General features: G+C 36.5%; 1 protein-coding gene across 1 annotated transcript; it reads right to left on the bottom strand.

Annotated features, from left to right (window-relative positions):
- Positions 1-8,324: 8,324 nt before the first annotated feature.
- On the bottom strand, positions 8,325-16,194 carry LOC132544569 (glutathione hydrolase 1 proenzyme-like). Its single transcript, XM_060208187.1, has 12 exons — positions 16,037-16,194; positions 15,195-15,461; positions 14,927-15,052; positions 14,384-14,475; positions 13,583-13,775; positions 12,964-13,127; positions 12,112-12,261; positions 11,610-11,764; positions 10,645-10,832; positions 9,952-10,192; positions 9,085-9,198; positions 8,325-8,474 (listed from the first exon to the last, which is right to left on the bottom strand). The coding sequence occupies exons 1-12, from the start codon at positions 16,192-16,194 to the stop codon at positions 8,325-8,327; spliced, it is 1,998 nt and encodes a 665-aa protein (XP_060064170.1).
- Positions 16,195-19,580: the final 3,386 nt, after the last annotated feature.

Below are 19,580 nucleotides of genomic sequence, written 5' to 3'. Positions count from 1 at the left end.
CTTAATCAATAAATTTCGTTCGGTGTTAAATTTACCTTCACCACTGAAGAGTTCCAGACCGATATACGCCGACTATCGTGAAAGATAACCGCACTTTAAACAAGGTGTGTGGAAAAAAAACACCACATGATTACATGTTGATTACTGCACAGACGTAGTTAGAGAGAATACATAGTCAGTTTCTTAAAATATTGGATGTGTTTTGGCGAGGACGAAAACGACAAAAGAGGCGAGCAACTTTTGAAGGGGCGGGATGAGGGGATGCACTAATTACTAATTCCCGGTTCCAAACCCTCTTGCTGAACTCCAGGCTTCTGGTTTTCATACCTTACTTCTAGTTTCCAACCCATTTCCACCGGTTTGCCACCTTTATTCCAATTTCCAGTCCGATATCCAAACTTTCTCTCACACAAAATTACATTCAATTAAATATTCCCGCGTTTCGGTAGTATAGCGGATGTGTTTTGGCGAGGACCCAGGTAAGGGTGGGTGCGCGGGTGAAAGCAGTGCAGTCCAGTTAATTTAGTTAGTTAGTGTGCCTATCAGTATTATTATATGTAGTTGGTTTGCGAGCATTTTACTTTTGAAGGGAAATCTGGAAGTCGGGTATGCTTAGTGGGAGTGTGATTGGCTGATATTGTGTTAGTGGCGCTCCGGTAGAACGATTGTTTTTATTATTTTTTTTTTTTTCGACACCGGTCCTTGTGTCGGCCCGGAGAACGTATTGCAATTGGAGGTAATCGATTCCAGCCCCGTTGGACACAGGTTTCCGGGGATTATCCTTTTTCTTGCGCGATACATTCTGTGATGGGAGGTGAGTATGGAGTGTCTAGGACGCTCTCGTGGGTGAGGAGTGTGTGCGTTAGGGACGTTTGCGTCACGTCTGTCGGAGTGAGATTCGTACGTACAATGTATTTTCTACACCATGTATTATTAAACGCCTACTGCACTAATTCGTGACGGGCTAGTACGGCAAATGAGTATTTGCGGGTTTGAGTTTTCTTTTCGGGCACGAAGTGGAGAGAAGACTGGTTGTTTCCAAGAGATTTACTGACAAGTTTGTTATTCACATGTGTTTATATTCCTATTAAAGAAACATTTAAATTGGATTACAGGTATGCGAATGATCCATTAATTCGTTATTTACGATAGTTTTCTCGATATTTATGTACACAATTTCCAGGAATTGAAAGAAGCCATGATAAAAATCCAATTTATTAAGTTATGGCTTTCAATGGTTGTTTTTAGACAAAAAAAAAAGTGCAAGAGATTTACATATACTGACAAAGATTTGTTATTCACTATAAAAGCCAAAAGATAAATATAACAAAAGACACATTGTTAAAAATAACGATTAACTTATACAAGATAATCTCGTAGGACATCATCGTATATAGGATATAAAATATAAGGTAAATATCATCTAAATGACAAAGCTAGATGATTAGTAAAATACATTATAAAAGCGTGCGGTGGAGTTGTCGCTCAACCTGCACGTGTTCAAGGTTCGATGAATACTCACAGTGACCAGCCAATCAGAGACGAGTCATGATTTTTATTTCTCATGTGTTCATTTCCATAGATACATCAATTTAACTTTTGAAAATGAAACTACGCTGTATGGTTATGTAACGCGTTTTTTCATTGGATAATTTTCACGATCTAATATTTGATATACTCGTGACTTCTTATAGCCTGAAGATGGCGTCCATCTTTCCCATTGGGACACATATGATTGATATCGACATTGAAGAAATTTATTAAGAAAACATGCTAAAATGTGTCATCGAAATGTGAAGTGGTGAGTACGATGATGATAATGTTTGATACACATTTCGACTGACTTTTCTGTTTGTCGGTAATGTCTGAATGCCGATAGACGATACACTGTGCATAATCGTAACAGGTTATATTTTTAATCCAGGGCCCAACTTCAGTTGTAATACCACAGCTTAATAAAATCATGTCAATGATATTGCCCCTTACCTTTACTAGACAATATGATAGAGAATAATACATAAATCCCTATCTCCATTTGAAAGAAACGTACTGACAACTTCGGATGAGTTTCCGTCTTGCCGATTCCTCCCCGTCGTTGGTTGTTTTATCGATTTACTTTAGTGAACCAATATCTTTACCGCTCATAGACAGACATGATGAATTTCAAGTATGTACACCAGAAATTATTAAAAACAACTCGTACAGATAATCCACGCACAGTGTTAAGATGCAGACGATTTTGTTCTGCTTGTAATCCTGGAATCCTGGAATCCTCTGCACATGCCTGGCTGCTTCTGTCCCTTGGTGTTCGATTGCCGGTTTCCTTCATCATCAGGTGGTTGCCATTGCAACTACCCTCGGATGTTTCATCGCTGAACCGCGACATCTTCTAATTGGTGGGTCAGTAGTGGTGGCCAACCACATCTCGATGGATCCCAACTTCCAGCATATGTCATTCGGGCGTTCTTTCTGCTACTTTACTTTAAACATATTTTATTGACAATGACATTGACAATAGGATTAGTCAGTAAGTTTTACCAACTTATAAATGTTCTTTCTGCTGCTTCACCAAAGGCTGTCGATTTCGCCTTTCCCAACATTCCCAGTTATTGCAAAACTTGCTCACTAACTGTGCTGGAAAACCTCTGGGGTCGAACTCGCCTGGAATCAGCAGTACACTCCTTTCTATTTTCCTGCAGTCTGCCTAGGTCTGCGTACTTCAGACTCTTTATCTCGTGCGCCTCCCCAGTTCTCTTGCCATGGCACTGTCATCTCCACTACAACGAATGATTTTGACTACGTTGATTTGAGGACCATGTCAGGCCGGAGCGTTCTGTCCACGATGGATGGGAATACAAGTCTCCCATCAAGGTCCTCTTGCAGCTCTCAGTCTCTTGCTTGTCCATTAGTGATGTTCTAGCCAATCCTCTTCCCTCAGCTGATTCACCTTTCACGCTCGCACGATTTTACTCATGTCGCAAGATCTCTATCTACTACCAGTGTCAACGGTGAGTTGAAAAAATTCGATTTGACATAAATTTATGTAAACTGTTTTTTGCTGGAATAACTACAATATTGAATCGATGTATTATATATTTATATAAACTTTTTGTACGCTATATTTGATTTTACGACCCATTCCCCGTTTTTTATATCTATTATTTGAAATGGAGTCTCCTTGTACTAGCTTGTAACTACCTCAATGCAAATATGAGGGAGACCGTCCCTTCCCCCAATGGTATGCAAAGGAATTCATGTTAAATATTCGACGAAAGGACACAGCCATAACAGCGGTGAAAAAGTTCATCGAATCACACACGTTGTACTTATCTATACAGTAAGTGTATAAGCTGTGACAATCCAATTTCCTAATGAGTTAGGAGTTGACTACACGACGCTCAACAATCCCTTCCCTGACTCCTTTCCAACAATGACGTCAGAAAAGTAGAAATGGATACAGATTCATTTTAACTATATCTAATTTTAAACATTCGTATATCATGCACGATCATCATCTGTGTTTTCTACGTTCACGTCACTGAAATGTTTTAAAATCATGATGGTTCAGCCTTTTTTTCTGCATTTGGATCTACAAAAAAAACTGGAAATGTTGATATAGACGCTTTTCTGTCATCCCTTCCAGAGCTGGATTATAGAACAGTTTACCAATCAATCTCGGGGAACAACCATCCGTCAATAGTTTTAAATCTACATGTATAACCCAATGTAATCTCGATGTCTGCTTCTTATCAAAATGGATATAAGGTAATGGAACAGAGGGAGATTTAAACAGTATGACTTTCACAGAGTTCTGTTTAGAAATGGATGTGAAATTATATTTATTATTATTTTTCTTTCATATTCGACAGCGTGAAAATTTGGGAATATAATTTGGTACAAACAGATAAAAGACCATAGCACACGATTCTAAGTCCATTTGAATTCCTTCTTATCTTTCTTCCACTTTCTCCCATTCCTAAATATGTTTTCAGCCTTATCCGCCCTTCTATTCTGTCTGCTTTCAGGTATTTTCATGAATGTATAATGCAATATTTAATAAAATAACTTAAAAATCAAACCGTAATTGTTTATAGCACCTTACGAAGGAATGAGCTATTCCACTATAATGTTTATAAACATATTTTGATTAAATTTTAATTTTTGTAGTTTTGTAGTGTTGACGTCACAGTAGTAGTCACTTACACAAATGACTGCAGTCTTTACTGATTTCTCTCGTCTAAACACGTTTAATATTCCTACTTTACAGCATACATGGTATTTTGGAAGATCCAATCACAGTTTCACATCCATTCTTTTCCTTTTAAAGAATGTTTATGAAACTGGATTAGACTATTTTCACTGGTAAACTCCAATGTTGGAATGAACTAATACAGTTAAAACTAATTAAACAGAAGGTAAGCCTGTTAAACTCGTTTTCACTAAATTTGGATAATTAAATTAACAGCTTCACAACAGCGGCTTAAAAACAGATATCGTCACCTTAGGAAGTTGGGATACTAGACAGGTTTCAACACCGTTAGAGTGATGGGGCTGTGCACGTGTCTTCCTTCGGTATTTATGCAAGTAGTGACGTTTTCAATGGATTCCATTATGCTCCAAACGACTCCCATCATGTAGATACTAGGACAGTAACGTCGCTATTTACTCCGCCGCTGATTTGCTATAAATGGAACATGTAAATATCCTAAAGTCTTGAACTATAACATAATCATTACACAATCGGCACACAAATCGGTACTAACCCCAGTTCTTACACATGATAGGTATTTACTGTCATGTTAGAGCGACAAACTTTGTAATCTCGGCTAAAGATCCGTGATTTTGCTGACGTGGTTGTGTCCTTCGACTAGGCACTTGACCCTAATTGCTGTGAGCGGCAGGCGACGGTCCTCCCAAATGGATATCAGTGAGATAACCACCAGCTATTACAAGAATTTCCGCCTTAAAATGACTCTGGCTGTTTACGGAGCGATAAACCAGGCAAACAATTATTTGAAAGTATTCTGTTACATTTTGTGATATAAGGTAAGATTGATTCAGTGCTCGTTAGTAATCCTTGTTATTCTGTTGTTTTTAGGATATTAAATTTAAGTTCGCTCTCATTTGAGAACAAGACCCGGGTGTTGACAATGAAACAAAAAGAGCTTACCAATTTGTACTATTATAAAAGTCTCTGTGTAAATATTTCTTTTCTTCGTGTTTTGTGCTCATGTACATAATTCACACCAGAACACATTTTTGTTTACAAAATTTTGAATTGTATACAACAGAGTCAAATGAACTAAAGTGCATCAAACAGCCGTTCCGTCCTTCTAGCACTAGTCGGTGATGCTAGGTGCATAAATCAATAAAACCTATGAGGCGACTGAGGAAGATCTAGCTTGGTAGAAATAAATGTTAAAACCCTGGGTTCGATTTCGTTAGTGTGTATGTTTTGGTTTTCCATATGACTTTGTTAATGGTATATTTTTATATATACAAATGATCTTACCATTCATCACCCTAATGCAGAATGTCTAGCTGCTGCTAAAATCTAAATGTGTCATATTATGACTTGTAAAACGTGGCGGCATTCTAACATATTGTGATTTAAAAATAGAATGTATGTTCATTTCTTGTTTTTCATATGCAATATCTTTTAGTTTTTAATATAAAACTCGTATCTTGTATCTCTTATCTTTTTAATCTAAATTTTGTGTTTTATGTTTCATAATGTAATTCGAAAAATTAGTCGTGATTTATTTTCATTATATCATGTTTTTACCCCACAGCCCGAAAGGGTGTGGGTTATTGCGATCCAGCACGGCGTCCGTGCGTCCGTCCTGCCGTCTTACCGTCCACAATTGCATTCCGCTCATTATCTCAAGAACGACATCACCGGCGATCACCATTTTCGCTAGGCATGTTGGGTCTATGGACCTACACAACCCTTTTGTTTTTCGTCGTCGCCCGATATCCAATATGGCGGTTACGGCCACCATCTTGAATTTGCATTGCGTTCATTATATCAAGAACGACATCACCGGCGATCACCATTTTCGGTGGGCATGTTGGGTCTATGGACCTACACAACCCTATTGTTTTTCGTCATCGCCCGAAATCCAATATGGCGGTTACGGCCGCCATCTTGAATTTGCATTCCGCTCATTATATCAAGAACGACATCACCAGCGATCACCATTTTCACTGGGCATGTTGGGTCTATGGACCTACACAACCCTATTGTTTTTTGTCGTGGCCCGATATCCAATATGGTGGCTACGTCCGCCATTTTGAATTTGCATTCTGCTCATTATCTCTAGAACGACATCACCAGCGATCACCATTTTCGCTGGGTATGTTGGGCCTATGGACCTACACAGTCTATTGAGGTTCTTCACAATCTCAGCCCTGCACCCAACTTTATAATAAGGCTGTGGCGTATTGCCCGCGTTTGCGGAGCTATTTTTAAATTGTGCAATCTTGTGATTTATATTCAATATCTAATTGTACAATCATGTAACTTTTATTAAATATATTGTTTCTTTATATTGAATAATTTCGTGATGTATATCCAATATTTTATAATTCATATTTAGCATCTTGCTTTATGTTCAATATATCATGGTTAATCTGAAGTAATCGGGAAAAAGTCATAATGTGGTGCAATATACAACACAATATATTGAATATTAATCCCTCATTATTCAACCGCATCACGCATCATCATCATCATCATCATCATCATCATCATTGACTCTATATTGCACATTAGGAAAAAAAAGTAAAACAAATGTTTGTGAAACTTTATTCAGCCAGGTTATAGACTGATTCTATAATCAAACACTGTGATCAACAGGCACGTAAATATATTTATTATCCGAGTCAATACTCAATAGACACTTGATGGATTTCTAAGTAGTCTTGTGCTGTTATACTAGTTTAGATCAATATAGGAAAAGTCGTTAAATGTTGATAACTCACACATTCAATGAGCAGGTCTATATAAAAAAGAGAGAACAAAAAGCACCATTAGGTGTTCCGGCAGGTCACAAAAGATTCGATTGCGTATGTAGTACGTGGATGTTAAAGTATTCTGTATGTAGTAAGTGGACGTTGAAGTATTCTGTATGTAATACGTGGATGTTGAAGTATTCTGTATGTAGTGCCTGGATATTGAAGTATTCTGTATGTAGTAAGTGGACGTTGAAGTATTCTGTATGTAATACGTGGATGTTGAAGTATTCTGTATGTAGTAAGTGGACGTTGAAGTATTCTGTATGTAGTATGTGGATGTTGAAGTATTCTGTATGTAGTACCTGGATGTTGAAGTATTCTGTATGTAGTACCTGGATGTTGAAGTATTCTGTATGTAGTAAGTGGACGTTGAAGTATTCTGTATGTAATACGTGGATGTTGAAGTATTCTGTATGTAGTGCCTGGATATTGAAGTATTCTGTAAGTAGTAAGTGGACGTTGAAGTATTCTGTATGTAATACGTGGATGTTGAAGTATTCTGTATGTAGTACCTGGATGTTGAAGTATTCTGTATGTAGTACCTGGATGTTGAGTACATATGCTAACTACATGTAACTAGTAACTCCGATAAGTAAAACAATACAGAAAAAAGGCAGGGCATTATTTTAACAAGAAATGAACCGATACTGCAACTTTGCTACATGTGAAGCACAACAAATGACCACAATGTCTGCAGTAACGTGCACACACTTTTCTGAAACCGGTAAAGAATTTTGGCTATACACCAGGTTATGAAAGGAATCATCACGTTATCGTTTTGGAGTAAAAACATTTTAACTTCCATTGCTAGACAATTGTATTTTATTTCCCTTTTTCATGTTTTCTCTCTTTCACTCACTTTGCTAATCTCATACTTTGTTGCTCTTGTATCAAAGTGTGATATAGAAAAATTTATCTTTAATAACTTTCATTTTCACCAACATGTCCTGTACCATGCACTTCATGACAACTTATTCAATCTCTTCAAAAACAAAACGATGAGGCACCAGGTAACACCTATTTAAGCAGACGCACATACAGAAAACTTTATCTTTAATAACTTTCATTTTCACCCACATGTATACTGTACCATGCACTTCATGACAGCTTAATCAATTTCTCCAAAAACAAAACGATGAGGCACCAGGTAACACCTATTTAAGCAGACGCACGCTCATCAGTTGTCTGCTTACTTACCGCTGATACATACTATATCTACATTGATTCTCGCTCTACAAACATGTATATCTTAGGAAAATCTTAATAATGCAAAAATGATATTTAGACAGAGGTTGTGTCTGGTAGATTTAGTAGCCATCTGGATACCCTGCTTTACGGAAGTCACAATTAGCGGTAATCTGGCCTTCCTCCCGTTGTAATATTCCCTGTACCACTGACCCTGCACTGCTGGTGACGCTGACCTTGTGTCCCTTACTGCGAAGTCCAGCCAAAATTTCCTTGAATAAAATAGCGAAGACAATCAACACCATGAGACTCTTGTTTTTACTCTTTATGGTGTACTGTTTATAAGTACCACATTAAGACAGGTCTTAAAAAGTGGTCGATACAACTGAATCATCAGTATTTGATTTTTGTTTGGAAGCACAAATTCTATGAAATATATTATTGATTCAATGCTACATATTCAATTAAGCATATACCCATTATATGTAAAAAAAATATTTTTGGCTGTTGCGAATGGTTTGAAAATTTTAACTAATCGTTAAATCTCTAAAGGTTTAATACATTTTCGTGTAAAAAATCTAGTTTATCACATAATTTACATCCGACGGAGGGAGAGCGAGTTATTTACAAGATACACAAACCAAGATGTCTGCATAACATTGTTCCGAACTTTAGAAAATGGAATGCATTAATCAAAATCAGTGATGGTATCATGGTATTCCTTTTTTGTTTTTAGAACGTTTCCTAGGTGACGTAGTATTCAACAAATAAGCACTTGGAGTGATGCTATAAATGTTACTTTTCTGATTAATACATAACCAAATTGCTAAACATCTGTCTTTCGTTATACAAATTAAATCAATTATACGACCGTTGAATTACCTCTGGAAACCCCTCCTCTACCATTATTTCCTTCGGCAGCAGCTGATGATGGATGCGCCGATGATCAATGGCTTCCTTGATACCCATACCGAACATTAGGGTCTCCACCGTCACCTGTTCAATGCACACAGCAAATCAAACAAGTTAATAAAAGAAAATTAAATGGTACAAATGATGTTCTAATACGACAATTTTCATGCAAGAGGTCGGCAACAGACAGACATTCACAAAACAGGGTTTCGAGAGATTCAGGTTGATGAAGATTAAAGGAAATATTTTTTAGGAAAGGCTCTAAATGTTTTTCCTTGTGCTATACGTGTTTTATCCTCGTTAATATGCCCAGTAGTTTCCTTGTTGTTTGCCTTGCTTTTATCTGGGAAAATAGCATTACTTAAATCTCTACTTGGGTACTTGGATTGATGAAGATTGACCCTGTCAGACTACCTGGTCTTATTCTCCTTGTTTGTTGTCACTAGTCTCCGTGTAAATCTTTCATTTGTGCATATTTAGTTTTATCAGTCTTTATTTAGATCTATTAAGATTCTGAAGACATGTTGGTATTTTCTTTTCTTTTTTTTTTTTTCATTATTCGTTTATTGTTTTTGTTTTGTTTGTTTGGTTTTTTTTTTTTTTTTTTGAAGTTGTCAATGAAGAATACCTGATTAAACATATTTGAAGGTTATGTTTATTTTGTAATCAATGGCTACATATATGATCTTTATCGTAAATTAAACCATATCTGCAATAAGTGGGCATATAAAGAAGCATCCTTATGCTTGCAGTTGCCCTTAACAGGATCACTTCGCCACTACGACTAAAACTGGAATAGGAGAAGCTGTATAGTACATGTTCTTTTCGACAACATACCATCGCCGTTGACGTAGTTATTTTCGTTCCACCGGAAGCGCCAACAACAAGTCGAACAACTCCATTGCTATCTGTGATTATGCTTGGACACATTGAGGACAAGGGACGCTTTAATGGCTTTATGAAGTTAGCTTCAGAAGAAGGGACACCAAAAGAATTTGTGGTGTTTGGAGTAGAGAAGTCGTCCATTTCATCATTAAATATAATTCCTGTTCTTGATCCCAAAACTTTGGAGCCAAAACTGTAAAATGTCAGAATGCATGATAGAGACTGTGGAATATTTTCCAACGCTTGTTGCATTTGATGTTGTTTTTTCTTATAAAATCTGTAAAAATATGTTTTGTAATAACAGAAGCGAAATATTCATTACCGCAAATGTTTACGCAGAGTACATCAGAGTTGTGCATTCCAAGCAAAATAAAAAACACACGTTCTGGTATGTAATTACTATCAATTCTCCTATGGCGGGGGGAGATGTTGCAATTTGTAAGCAATTTGTCTTTTGCCCGTTTTCAGAATGTAAGTTCCTTTTTAAAATTGGCAAGGACGCTAAGTAATTATGACATCTTTCTAAGACAGTGTTTAATTGTACACTGTAACTAGCATGTTTTGCAATGTTACCGTTTTCTCAAACAAATTAAATTAAATCCAGTTTAATCTTAGGATTATTGAATTATAATCTACCTCACTTACTGTAAGTTTATAGTGCTTGTGACAGACACTGCGTCCCCGTTAGGGGCCAGAACAGATAAATGGGCAGTGCTTGTCGTTATAGCGTCATAAAATGTAGGGCCGTAATACATTGTGTCGTGAGTTCTATCGTCCGTGATCTGCGATCGTATGTAGGCCGCATAGCTCTTTGACGTCATGTTGCTGAGCAGCTACAACAAACACTGACAAATGTTACGATTATGACATCAGTGCATAGATGTGTTTTTTTTTTTTTCAACTTTAATATGAGGCAGTTACATTATTGTACAAAATTGATATCTAAGTCATAACACTTTTATCTGAAACAGTAAATTTCTATTTTTACCATATGTTGAACGTGCTTAACAGTAAACTTTAAAGTTAGGTGGATCTCTAGCTACATGCAATTCGATTATACTGCAGAGAGACATACTTGTGTCGTCCAAAACATAACCAAATAAGAGGTTATAGTCTGGCATTCTTTTCCAACTTAAAGGATTGTACACAAGTACCGTTCAATGCCGTACAAATTTGTATTGGTTACAGTCGCGCTAGACTCTAAGTAAACTGGATCATACAGCTGGTTCGACCTTCTTGCTTTGCCAGTTGTTTAGGGTCAAAAGTTTAAAACCTAGGAGGCGACTGAGGATACCACAATTGATGGAAGAAATGTCTTTTTCTCAACAAAACACTTAACTTGGTAAAACATTTTTTTCATAATTTTCATTGAAATAAATGGTCCTGTGAAACTTGTTTTCAGCAGCATTATATCTAAAGTTATTTCTGATTTTGGTTTTGGTATTATTTTTAGTTTTTGGAGGTTGGGGGATGGAAAGGAGCTGATAGTTTCGACGCAAATTTGCTTTCTATAGCACTAGATTTCGACTTGAAAAGATATAAGGTGTACACTGCTCATTTCAATAGACTTTGTAACAATAATGATTGATATACAACAGCTATATATTAACCTCATTGAGATTAGCTCGGAAGGCATCATCTTCACCGTCTCCATCACCAAGGCTAGACCTTTTGGCGTAGGCAAACTTGAATGCTTCTACGATCCTATGCCAAGCAAGTACTTCCTTCTGTGGTGTAGATATACTGTCACTGCTCATTCTAAACTCTGTGAGGAGATGTTAAACCACAGTTAAAATAATAGAAAAGTTCACAATTAACGTGCTTTCGCTCATGATAAATATCGTTTTGTTAATGAAAAACGCACACTATGCTACAAAAAGCTTTATATATTTCCATATATTGACTGTGCATCTGAAACCCTCTTGCAATGACCGTAATGATACCAATTAATAACTAAAACCGCAATCGTTCTTTAGTGTGACGTCATTCTCATTCTTGGCAAGGAATCATGTCTGTAAGATACAAAGAATATGTCAGCTTGTGAGGTGCTAAGTGAATATCGCATGCAATATACGAATATGCAATTATACAAAAGAGTATAACAAAAGGTACCGTCAAGTATGTTTAAAATCATTTCGTAGACAGCGCCACTGGAGGGTGGTGGTGGGGAGAAAACAGATGAATTGTCGTTAAGGCTGATGACGAGAGGATCTCTAACCAACGCCGTGTAGTCCTGTAGGTCCTGTTCGGTTATTATGCCTCCTGAAATGGGTACGCATTGTTAATGAGAATTTCAGATTTTCTTTAAATACATTACGTATTCGATTTAGTTCGATTGAAATATTAAATTATTTCAACATAATTACAATTACTTTTCTCAACAAAATCTTCATTCAATCATCACCATAATTATTACTGTTAAGTTAAGATGATCACGAACACAAATTCGGCACATGGTAGGTAAGTTAAAACCCACGTACATGAAGATACATTGAGAAATCACGTACTAATCCAGTTGTTAGGTTGAATCTGTCGACAATCCCATACCAAATTTATCTTCAGTATAGGGTTTACTTTAAACATGTCCAAGATGTTACGTGTGGTGGCCGTTTCGTATCACAATGTCACTTTATGGTACAGCTGTCGTAAGCTATGCATTACAAACAGCAATAATGTGACTCACTGAAAAAAGTGCTTGGATATGCAAACAGTCCCAGTGTTTATGAAATCTTCAATAACAAAACTACGTGTTACTGTTTTGTTTTATCAACCACGTTGACTCATAGGCTAATATCTAATCACAATAATTTTAGCATACTTTCTCTAATTTTAGCCGTTATTTGTAGGGTAATGTATTACTAGCTGTGGGTAAAATCTGAAACACTTTATATTGTAAGCATGGTACTCGGGCTGCATAAAATCACCGGTATGTCCCAGTATAGTGGGCAGTAGCAGTATATATACCTGCATCCCTAATGTCCTGTACGATGTCCCGGCTAAGGCTACCATTGTAGAAAGCGTCCGGACCTTCTTCAGCTATTGTTGTAAATGTGTTTGCAAGAGCTGGCCATTTCATTATTTCCCCTTCTTTGAAGTAGAACCCTGTTGTGGGATTTGTAAGTAATCTCCTGTTGGAGAACATGATATAAAATCACGTTATCTACCTCAGGTTAATACAAGGATGTAAGATGTGAATAAAACTACATTTTAACACAGTCTGATCCCTATAACAGACAGTATTTAGATCAAAGAGAGTATATAAAAACAAACTAATATAAACTCTCACAAACACATATTAATACAACAATTATGAAAATCACATAAATCAATCATCCACACCGCCTGAACAAGGCACATAATCTCGAATAACTTTTTTAAAAAATCTACGTTGCAATTTGTATAAAATAGATTAAAGAAAGAAACCTTTATGTTCTTTTATGTAGTCATTGCCCCAAACGATGTTGATATTTCAATAACACATACCTGTATTTTACTTTCTAATGTATGTAAACTGTTAGGAGTTTTATTGCAGCTTATGATCTTTTTGTTGCATTTGTATTTCAACACGCAGCGGAGGTCTTACCTCAGGTTATCGTATCGTGGGTAGAAGGCGGCATTCCTTTCGATAGCGGAAGCAAGAGCACTGTTAACCGGCATTCCGTCTCGAAGCAGACGTATAGTAGGCTGGAATAACGTTTTCCATGGTAATTTGCCACCAAGCTTCCATGCAGTATGCAGCCCCTTGATTTCACCTGGTATTCCAACAGCTATACCACCTGTTAATCAATATATCATGTCATCATTATGCTTAAGAGGAAGTAAACAAAAATATATGACGTTTTAGTTCTCAATTCTGTAGAATGAGACTGAACAACATGAATGGATTTTGAAGCAAATATCTGGTGTTTCAACTTTTCAGGAGACAGTAAGTATTAAAAAAATGATACATATGTAGTTAAGAAATATCAAAGTTCATCCTGAAAGAAAACAACATCAGTCAAGACAGAAAGACATCTTCCAAAAATATATATACTGTAAACGTTCATCTTTTAGCGGTTTTCATATTTAAGGGCTTTTCGAGCTGAAGATACTACGATAAAATATAATTGTGTTACTTAAGGATTCTGGCTTTTGTTGACCCAGCAATCGTTGTGGTTGAGCTATTTCATCATTGTGCTAATTTGCCAAAAATGTTATTGCGCCAAATTAATTACGTTTACAGTATCATATTTTCGATTCAATTCGATTAGAAACATTTCATGTGCGCTACGTTAAGTTATTTAAGAAGAAAATCTTGGACAGCCATGCGTTACATTGTAAAGTTTACACCTAATATTTATTGTACGGACATATTACTATATAACAAAGTGTAGGAAAGACTCACCTTCTACTGACGATTGTTTTACATACATGTTCTCGGAAGCTGCTCTTGGCGCCATTTCTCGGGCGTTAATGGTGTATGCAGTGTTGTTTTCTCTGGGGAATAGACACAGTCGTTTGTCTCTTTAAACTCATCAACTGTCTTTTATATACATTTTTAACAAAGTGGTCGAATATTAACAGAATCAAAATATTTGTACACACATAAAAATTCACCAAAAATTACACTGTAATTACTTAGAATTCTGAGTCTGAGATTGTGTTTTGCAATTTGAAAATTATTTAAAACGTGAGGATACATAGCCACAATTATTGGGGTACTACGTAGGTTATAGCGCCTGTTCTGTTTCATTTCTCATTCTGCTACGTGTCAATTAGATTTAATGAGTAGTAAGTACACAGTGATTGAAATTCCTATTGGGAACTAGACAAGAAGCAGTAGAAATTTAAAAAGTTTTGACTGTTCAGATTATTTTCGCTCATTTTTCTGTATTTTCGAAATATACCTTCCAGTAATATACGTTTATACCTTCCAGTTGTAAGTTACCTGTTGTATACGGTCATGAAGTGCCCTCCACCTATACCACAACTATGCAGGTTCTGTACACACTGACACAAAAGTGCGGCAATGGCAGCATCTACAGCAGAGCCACCTTGCCGGGCCATGATATTTCTGAAAAAAATTATGGATAAATCATTTTACAGTTAAATCAATAAGACTCAACTTTGAAGTGAAGAAACTTTTTGATTTGGCGTTTTCAACAACACGACTTATGTGGATGACAGTTATGTCAATTGTGTAGGTGAAAACTTACGTTCCAATAGTAGAACAAATTCCTGCATCAGAAGCCACAGCTCCATATCTGTAGGACCCTTCTATCGATGGTGACGCGGTAGATGATGGTGTAGTTGTTGGGACAGTTGATTGGACAGGTGATGAAACAGTTGGGCAGTCTGACGACAATTTATCGGAAACATTATGTATGTAAACACCCAGTCCAACTCCAACACCGGCTATAGCTAAACAGATGAATATGGTGGCGCAGAGGAGGTAGCGTCCAATTGGGCCATAATGGCCACCACTGGAAAAATCATTAACATAGACGTATTATAAAATTTTCGTCTCCTGTTCACACAATTTCATAAAAATACAACTTCGGATCATACAACGATCAAGAAAAACTCTATAAGAGGTTCACTAAATACATTTTAAGTACAAAACATAACCAGTATACATGTAACAATCAGACCAGTACAATTGTTTGAAACTAGTCACAATCTTTTACTGGTCTTTTTCACATGAATAACATTAAAATATTTAAATCTCATTAACCTGCCTGGCCACGACACCAAAAATGGGGTTATACAGTGCATTTTCATTTTTCATCAACATTAGGCGATCAATTGTCGAATCGTGATCAAATATGACAGATAATATACTGGGCACATTTTTAAAGATAGATTTATTTGTTTCGAAAGTCAAAAACCATAAGAAAACAATTTTGACACACTTTGAATCAATGTCATCTAAGCGTGTCAGGTATGATTTCATAAAAAGTTTATAACCCTCTAAAACAAAGTAAAAGTCCAAATGGCGCTGAAAATTATAAATGCTTCGGTGGGTTTAGCAACACCATCAATAGTGAGTGTGCCCTACAGTGACCAGGACATCGGCTTGGCATGCTGTGAATCAGGCGCTGTATATCCATTTGAGGAATTCATGGCTATTCCTGACGAAGCGTCAGCAAGCTCCGATGTCAGTTGACAGGAAGCCGCGAGCGATCGGTTATGCGTTGCCTCAAATGTCCCACGCATGCTCCATCGGGTAAAGGTCGGGTGAAAGGGGTGAGAGACTAGGCCAGTCTATACCCCAACCCCCTCGAAACGGTTATGCTCAGTGACGCAGCAGTGAGCATACCTTTCACCCTTCCCACGACAAGCACACATCATGCCATCAAGAAAATCCACACAAAACCTAGACTCAATCATCCGTAGAAAGAAATATGACCAATTCAATTCATGGTCAGCTGCCCAATGCTACCTAGCTACATAGTTACGGCGTGTGAGTCGAGATCGTACAGCTGGTCTGTGAGAGCGTAATCCATAGATGTGAAGTTTTTTAAAATCCTCACTGTACAGAAAGTCTTCGTCCAATTGCATGGCACGAGCCGTTATTCAACCCAGTAGAACTTACGAACCGATTTTGCCCAGTAAAAGTGCTTGAATAGCGATCCTGACGGGCTGTCATATACCCGATCGAAGTCTCTTGGTGACGTTTCCTGTCATGTGTAATCGGTTCCACAATCGAGAAATGACTGTGACACAATGAAGTGTGCAACACAGTTCGTTGCGATTGTCCTACTTGAAACATCCGACTGCATGGCCAGTCTCTCCCGCCAGTGCCAGTTTGGGCCTTCTGGCGGCCATGAGGAATACTTTTTATTTTTTGTCTTTTAAAAACGTGAGGTCAGGCGGTAATGACATGACATTAATCTAAGGTCAGCTCAAGGCTGTTCATTTGTTATAGGAGGGGGGGGGGGGGGGGGACGAGTGGAGGATCAAATTCATAATTATTGCACTAATTATCAAAATAAAATATTTTTTGAATTTTTTTTCTCTTAAATGTCATTTGATGATATATTTTAAAACCTTCATTAGAAAAAATGACCAAAAAATATGCTATTGTTGAAAAGTAGGTCACGGTAATTAAGTGCCCTGATTACTAATTAAGTCACACTTGAGCACCGTTTTTTTTGTCTTAATGCATCTATAAACAATATGTTTATCACGTGCAGTGTATTTATTTGAAATATTTTTGCATGAATTAGAGCAATGAAGAAGTTACAGTCAGGGTAAGAGAGGCATGCCATTTAGATTAACTAGTTACAATTTAAAGTGCAAGAGCACCAGTCACCATCTTATTCCGGTAAATGAAAATGAATATTGAATTATACTGTATGAAAAATTATTTCAAATAAATTTCACAGTATAATAATTCTTCCGTGCATTAGTTGTATTCTTGAGCTTTAACATAAGATGGTTTGACACTAGAGCTTTAACATAAAATAGTATGACATCATGACATCTCCCTGATGTATACCTTGTTAATGGTCTTGTTTCAAACACTATCAAACTTCAGTAATCTACAATGCAGTGTATGTAACACATGGTATATTCAGATATATAACTATACTTTGTTCTGTGCAGTTCGTACATGCATTGACTTATGCACATATCTTGTGTATCACTGAACCGTTAAATATAATTTCATTCATACAAGTGTGACATATTTAACCTCCTTTGTTGATTGATTTGACGTTAAGTCTACACAGACTTCCAATAAAACCACAATTGACAGATTGATTTCAACTCTGTGTCACGTGATGTGTTACGGCACGTTTACTGCATGTTGCAAAGTTATTGTGCATACGCTGGTGACATAACAATGATTAACCAGTGTCAAGCTTAATTCACTTTCATGGCAGACAAAATCACATATATTTATTATCTTTAGCTTTTTGTGTCCAGTAATTAGATGAATAAACCTTTTAATACAAATTTAGGATTACATATAGTTTAGTCAAAAATTGAATTAAATAAAGAAGATATCACAAACATGTTTTGGCACATAATAATTCATAGGTATAGGCTAACCTAAAGGAGGCCGTAAGCTCCCTGACAATGCAGAATGTTTTTTTTTTTTTTTTTGTTGTTTTTTTTTTTTTTTTTTTTTTTTTTTGTTGTTGTTTTTGTTGTTGTTTTTTATTATTATTATTATTATTTTTTTTTTTTTTTTTAAACTTCATTGAAATGTCGGAATGTCATATCCAGGTAATATCAGAAAGCAGTATATTCCAGGCTTTTCCACCATTGTAATTTATCTTAATTTGTATGTTTAAAAGTGCACTTCCTTATCTAATTCCTTTGAATACAAAAGTACAAAAGCCATAATTTAAGATAGGCCTGTTACGTAATGTACATTGTACAATTGTTAGCGTTGGAGATAACGTTAGTGTTTGATTTGCCGTCGATGTTGGCATATAATGAAATACGTTTTAGGGAGTCTGCCATTTTGAAATATTTACATTTCTCTTATATTTCCTTTTATAATCGATGGGACGCCATACTGTAGAGCAAGTCAATTTAACATCAAAACGCAAGGGTTAAAGGACTTGGTAGGATAAGAGCATATATAAGCACTATATTGGCGTTTTTACAAAGTATATAATAATAAACCAAAAGGAAAATATCAAGATATATATAATTCTTTTGGGCAAAATTTTTTTGATGGATTTTGTTCAAAATTTACATATTAGGACGACATATGAGCCATACTTACACCGGCTAATTTATTGCCTGAAAAATGGCCCCATAGACATAGCGCAAAACATGAAATGTTGACAAACTTCAGCGACGTATTGAACCATGAGTGTAAGTGTGTTACATCCTGACATTTACACCAAATAAAAAACAAAACTTACCTTATCCACAGTTTTAAACTAAGTGTTAAAGGGACATTTTTCGCTATTTTTTACGCTACAGTGACGTCATAATCTGTTCATGGCCTCGAAAATGGATACTCAACGTTATACGTGGATTCAACACAACATGTTTTATTTCTTTCTTTCTTTTTTAACTTTTTAAAACGCGCAACTTGCACAGAAATATGTAATGAAGAAACGAATTTTCCTTTGTCTTAAATTAAAGGAACAATGGTCGATGTAACATTTCTTAAGATCTGACGGAAAAGTCGCCACGCCGATAACACGTAACCACGCCTAAGTTAGGGGTCGCACTAAACCTGAACTGGACTAATCTAAATATTTGCTATACATACAGTCTTTAATATTGTATATCATGTTAGATGCAAAATGATGAATTTGAATGTTTCTTTTCTCATTTAGTCATATAAATAAATCACAATTAGTGCTGGTTAGGTTCGTGGCTTTATGGGAGGTGGGGAGGTGCCTCGTCCCAGTACTGGACGTATCCTCGGGGGTCCTCAACTGATGACATTACACAGACTTCACCAAGCTATGTACAGGTCACTTCATGAATGAAACATTCTGTTTAATTTCGTACAAGTGTTACCCCGAAAAAATTTGGGGGAACATATAGTCCTTAGTCACTTTTGTGTCCAATACAATCGTTTTCGGAGAAAACATTCGTCTGTTTCACTGATGCTCTGGTTTGTTTTGGCT

The sequence above is a fragment of the Ylistrum balloti genome, unplaced genomic scaffold (genome assembly GCF_031769215.1).
Source record: "Ylistrum balloti isolate Yb309-2 unplaced genomic scaffold, AGI_CSIRO_Ybal_v1 Utg369802, whole genome shotgun sequence".
NCBI classification, from domain to species: domain Eukaryota; kingdom Metazoa; phylum Mollusca; class Bivalvia; order Pectinida; family Pectinidae; genus Ylistrum; species Ylistrum balloti.
The sequence above is the reverse complement of the archived record's forward strand: the minus strand, read 5'-3'. Positions and strand labels throughout refer to the sequence as shown.

What these genes read in the sequence shown, in the direction of transcription:
- LOC132544569 (XM_060208187.1), bottom strand. Translation starts at nt 16,194, where the DNA reads ATGCGTGGGACATTTGAGGCAACGCATAACCGATCGCTCGCGGCTTCC. An exon ending in CCACGATACGATAACCTGAG is followed by an intron (nt 13,128 to 13,582) that starts GTAAGACCTCCG and finishes GTTCTCCAACAG; the next exon opens with GAGATTACTTACAAATCCCA. An exon ending in ACAGGACATTAGGGATGCAG is followed by an intron (nt 12,262 to 12,963) that starts GTATATATACTG and finishes TACCCATTTCAG; the next exon opens with GAGGCATAATAACCGAACAG.